This window comes from Monopterus albus, unplaced genomic scaffold (genome assembly GCF_001952655.1).
Source record: "Monopterus albus unplaced genomic scaffold, M_albus_1.0 scaffold531.1, whole genome shotgun sequence".
NCBI lineage: Eukaryota > Metazoa > Chordata > Actinopteri > Synbranchiformes > Synbranchidae > Monopterus > Monopterus albus.
In genome coordinates this window covers 102,030-107,765 of record NW_018128411.1, presented here as the reverse complement: position 1 = coordinate 107,765, position 5,736 = coordinate 102,030, and the positions used below count along the sequence as shown (strand labels likewise).

Sequence of the window (5,736 nt, the reverse complement as noted above, 5' to 3'; positions counted from 1 at the left end):
TATACATACATGTATATATAAGTTATAATAGTTAATAATATTGCACTTCTACAGCATTGCTGTTTGCTTTGAAAACCACTATAACAGAGAATGTATGCTGCATGGGAGCAGCATGAGCAGCAGTCAACAGTCATTGGGCAATTATGCATGTGCAAACTGAGAATGTAAACAGCACATCACGTATTTCCTGGTAGTAAACTCCTCAGCTGTTTAGGAGTTTGAAAACCACTACAAGTTGTTCAGCTTTGCTAGAATTTATTAATACTGTTTTTAAATTAACTTAATTGGTTCCCAGGAGAAAACTGAGGTAAATAACAGAAAAAATGTGAAATATTTATATAGATTTATAATATCCAAAAATATCCAAGGTTTAAAATACAGTATAGAAAAGTACAAATGTGAATGAATACATAAAACAAAATATCATAAATGTAGTTATTGTGGTTTGACCCCTTGTCTGTAACTGTGGTTTGAAAATGGGTCACTTAGACTCTGAGTGCACAAGGTTATTTTGGCTTATCTAAAAATAAACCAATGATAATGAGATTATGGATAATATTTTTCACTGAAACCACTCCTGCTAATCCTCCAGGGTTGTTGCCATATGACTGAGATCAAGAAATTGGAACAGTTTCCCACTTTGTAAAACAACTGTACTCAACTTTTTCTGTATCGGACTCATTTCCAGCCCAATGATGACTCAAGGTGCTTACATACGGGAGAGACAGAGGAAAAAACATTAAGCAGTAAAAACAGCCAAACAATCATTCAAAGGCATGTGTGTTTTCAGTTTAGATTTAAAAATGATGAGATCTCCAATGAGGAGATCTCATCGGCCGCTGTTCATCCAGGGGCTCAAAGTGGAGAGGGTGAGCATCTTCAAACACCTGGGCGTCCACATCAGTGAGGACCTCACTTGGACACTTAACACCACACAGCTGGTCAAGAAGGCCCAACGACGGCTGTACTTCCTGAGGAGGCTGAGGAGGTTTGGCATGTCACCTAGGATCCTTTGACAGAGTTTCAGACTCCGCGATTCAGCTACAAATACACACTACACCTTCACACACCTTCAGGCTCACTCTTTTATCTGCAGCTTTCCTTAGGCTGTTACATCAATTTCTGAACTTAGCTTCCTGTCTCCAGTTTCGGGAGACAACACCATAAGATGTACTTCAAAAACAGGAAACATCTTGACCAACTTATATGAGCTCATTGTTCAGCTCACATGAACTTAATGAACCCATAACCACTCAGCTCTCCCTTACACAACTAGTACAAATAATATCTATATATGAACTACATACTGTACATATTACCTCTGGAACCTTGTTTATTTTTAACCACTACACAACTTCTACAGCTGCATCATTGAGAGCATCTTGACCAGCTGCATCACTGTCTGGTATGGCAGCACTACTGCTATGGACCGCAAGTGCCTGCAGAGAGTGGTAAAGACTGTGGAGAAGATCACCAGGACTCCACTGCCCTCTCTGCAGAGCATTTACCACTGCAGGAAAGCTGCATCCATCCTCAAAGATCCAACACGCCCCCAGCACGGACTGTTCACTTTTCAGCCCTGTGGCCAGAGGTTCAGAAGTGTGAAATGCAGGACCACTAGACTAAAAAACTCTTTCTTTCCCTCTGCCATCAGACTCCTAAACAGCTGAGGAGTTTACTACCAGGAAATACGTGATGTACTGTTTACATTCTCAGTTTGCAATGCATAATTGCCCAATGACTGTTGACTGCTGCTCATGCTGCTCCCATGCAGCATACATTCTCTGTTATATTCTTTTATTATACTGCTGCATTTGTTGCTGCTTAAAGTGTCTTAGATTTTGTTAATTATTTGTGTTACATGCATAATTGCGCAATGACTCTGCTGCACATGCTGCTCCCATGCAGCATACATTCTCTGTTATATTCTTATATATTTGTATTATATTGCTGCATTTGTTGCTGCTTAAAGTGCCTAAGATTTTGTGTTATTTATCTACTTTATATTTCATTTGTATTTTGTGGCATTCATGTGGACGGCAAAATAAGAATTTCATTGTACAGGGAAACACGTTTCCTAACTGTGCACATGACAAATAAACACTTTGAACCTTTGAAAAATGGTTACAGCATCTGCAGATTCCTCCTGAAGCTGGTTCCATCTTTGCGCTGCATAATGACTGAAGACAGCTTGACCCTGTTTAGTTCTGACCCAGGGAACTACCAACTGATTGGTATTTAGAAATCTTAAAAACCTTATATTCTTTAAAAAAAAGGAAAGATACTGCAGTTCCAGGCCCTTGAGGGTCTTATTTACTAATAGCAGCACTTAAAAAATCCATTCTAAAAGAAACCCACCAGCCAGTGTAAAGATTTAAGGAGTACAGGAATGATGTGCTCATTTATCGTAGTTTCAGTTAAAACTCTGGCTGCAGCGTTCTGAACAAGCTGAAACTGTTTAACACTTGTTTGATGAAGACCTGGCAGAAGACCATGACAATAGTCTGTTCTGCTGGCAATAAAGGCATGAATGAGTGTTTCAGTCTTCTCTGGACATCAGACCCCTGAGCCTGGACATTTGTTGCAAATAAAAATAAATAAATAATTAGTTATATAAATGAAAATGTAGTTATGGCTTGAACGTGTTAAAATTAAGATCGGCATCAATTTGGACACCAAGATTTGTTATCAGAATTTTGTTCTGACAGATCCAGAGTTAAGTTGAGCAATAACTGTAGATTGATGGATAGTGGTCATTATTTTTTTCTCAACAGTCAAAAAGCAGTTTGTTGTAAAGCATTTATGCACATCATAGTTCACTGAAATATGTGTAAATACATTTTGCTTCATGATAGGTTCAGGCTAAATGTCTATTTTAATTAAAGTGTATACTTGAGCAGGTAATGTGGGCATGTCCATGACTATACAAAACAATATGGTCATTTCCATTACAAGCTTTGAGTTACAGAAGAACAGCACAGATGCCATGAAACCTTCTGTGTTCCTTAAACCCTTCATATTCGTAAAGTTACGTATATCTTTATTTCTTTTTCCTCATACAGGTGGTTGCATGCTACCGGCACTTGGCCTCATATGTTGGTGGGTGGACAGATAGCCTGCAGTTGCGGGATGAGGTGCAACAAACACAGAAAAAAGCCCAAAAGTTGGCTGTGATCATTTGTCATCATCTGACCTCACATCTTCAGGATAAGAGCTTACCTCAAGAGAAGCGTAAGGAGATGGAGCTCCTATGGGTGGCCTTCTCCTCCAGCCTGGAGCTCCTCCATGTTGACATGTGCAAAGTTTTCCATATTGGCAACACTTTCTCTCTGCCCAGTTTTGTTAACCTTGTACAAACTGGCATTCAAGGTAAATGGTAGCCCTGTGCAATTTATTGCATATACTACGTGTCGTACAGGAGGTTGATTAGCCAAGGGAAGTGCATCACCTGAATAACATTAAAAAAAATAAATAAATAACATTGCTGTTTCTCTTCTGGACTCTCTTGTGATTTTTGTAGGAAAACATCAGGATATAATAGATCAGATTTCTTCAAAACATGGTGACATGGGCAGTTAGTTGCCAAGTTAGTATAGGTACACTGACTGCAGCTATAACAAATTCAACCTAAGCCAGTTAGTTTTCATTCATGAAGGTAATAATTTTTATTTTTTGTATAAAGTGTTAAAAAATGGGAGCAGCACAGTGGTGCGGTGTTAGCGCTGTTGCCTCATAGCGAGAAGGTTCCAGGTTCAAGCCCCAGCCGACCCGGTGTGTGTGGAGTTTGCATGTTCTCCCCATGCTTGTGTGGGTTCTCTCTGGGTGCTCCAGCTTCCCCCCACAGTCCAAAGACATGCAGCTTAGGTTGATTGGTGTCTCTAACATTGCCCATAGGAGTGATTGTGTGTGTGAATGGTTATTTGTCTGTGTGTTAGCCCTGTGATGGACTGGTGACCTGTCTAGGGTGTACCCCGCCTCTTGCCCACAGCTGGCTGGGATTGGCTCCAGCCTCCCGTGACCCCGTTTGGGACTAAAATGTCACAGATATGTTTAAAATGCAACAAAATTAAAAGCAGTTCAGTCATATTTGACTGGCTAAAAAGGTAAAGTATTAATTTACTCATTTTAATTTTGCAGGAGGGGGAAGCGAGATTGCTGCTCGGGCACTCAATCTGTCAGACCCGAACCAAGCTCAGCGGTTAACACCTCCTGCTGGCATAGACGATGCTGAGCATAGCACCATGGAGCAAGAGATCAGCCAGATTGGCCACATGATTGATGACATGGAGATGAAAGTGAGTGTGCTGCACTGGGTGGTGGAGCCCCATGGGCCACAGCGTGCTGAACCACTCAGCAGCACTGATAGCACTTCCCTGGCACTGCTCTCCATGGATGAAGAGCAGTCTGGACACCAGCCTTTATACCAGCAAAGTCATATCTTTGTGCTCTTATTACTGTTCTCTGTTATTTGGGTAACAGCCAATTTATTTGTTTGTGTCATCTTTTTCTCATGAGAAGACCCTTATAACATCCAATTTATATACCAATTTATATAGCATCCTGGTGTACAAGGATGGATCAGTCATCTATTTTTAACCAGTAAATAATCTTGTTTATGGACAATGTAACTTTAGTTTTTCTTGCTAATACACAGTTGACAGTCATCATAAACTTCTCATCAGCTAGGTATTCCACTAACAAAAGGCAGTTAATACAGCTCTCATTTCATTAGTGTTAGTGTGTTGGCTTAATGACGGAGGCTGTGATAAATGCACCAGCTACTGTTAGAAGTACTCATATGTGGTTTAAGGGATTACTAACACTACCTGTTAGTTGCCGTTAGTGAGGATGGGCTAAAACAGAGGCTTCCAAGCATAGATCGAGTACCGGGGGCAGAAGAAAGTAGTGAACCTTTGTGTTGTGGCTTGTCTCAGCCAGAGTGTGACGTCACTGACGATGTTTGAGGACTGGAGGTGGGGATTGCATAGTTTGTGGGTTTTTAGTATTGGAGATCATTGTGGATTGATTGTTTGCATTATATTGTAATGGGATCACCCCCAAAGTGAAAAATTCACCCACATTTTAATTTAATTTCACCCAACAAGGTAAATCATATTCATATTACATTGTCATCATTTGTTGTAATTTTCTTTACTATTATTATACAAAAATTATTTGTATGCCTTTAAGCTGTAGATAATATATGGTCTCATTGTTTGAATGAAATGTAGCTGGTGTATCAGATAAAATACAAACACCTGGTGGGGGGGGGGCAGTCGCATTGTTATAATGTAAATGTTTGTACCCTTTTGTTGTAAATAAAAAATGTTGAGGGAAAGAAGCTGGAAAATGTAGGAGGAAACATGAGGGTAATGGGAAGAAATGCCATGGAGGGGAGCGTTCTAACAGGGCTAAGGTGTGACATATAAGGTTAAACAAAACGGTGCATTTGGGTTGTTCCACCTCTGCCAAGTAGAGGAGACAGTAGAACATGTACTGTGTCACTGCCAAGAACATAACTCAGACAAACAACTCAACTCAACTCAACTCAACTTTATTTATATAGCGCTTTACCACAGCACAGCTGACCAAAGCACTTAACATATCATACAAATATAAAAACAACACATAAAAAGCTATAAACAATAATATAAACACTAACACCACAGACAGAGTGTCATTCCTGGTCAAACGCCAATGAATAGAAGTAGGTCTTCAAATAAGACTTAAAAGTGG

General features: G+C 39.9%; 1 protein-coding gene across 1 annotated transcript in view; it reads left to right on the top strand.

Moving 5' to 3' along the window:
* The window catches only part of rgs9bp (regulator of G protein signaling 9 binding protein), a 9,158-nt gene that overhangs the window by 628 nt on the left and 2,794 nt on the right, over positions 1-5,736 (top strand). Inside the window, exons 2-3 of the mRNA XM_020588344.1 lie at positions 3,063-3,369; positions 4,138-4,431. Coding sequence (XP_020444000.1) covers positions 3,063-3,369; positions 4,138-4,431 — 601 coding nt within the window. The remainder of the gene's footprint in view (positions 1-3,062; positions 3,370-4,137; positions 4,432-5,736) is intronic.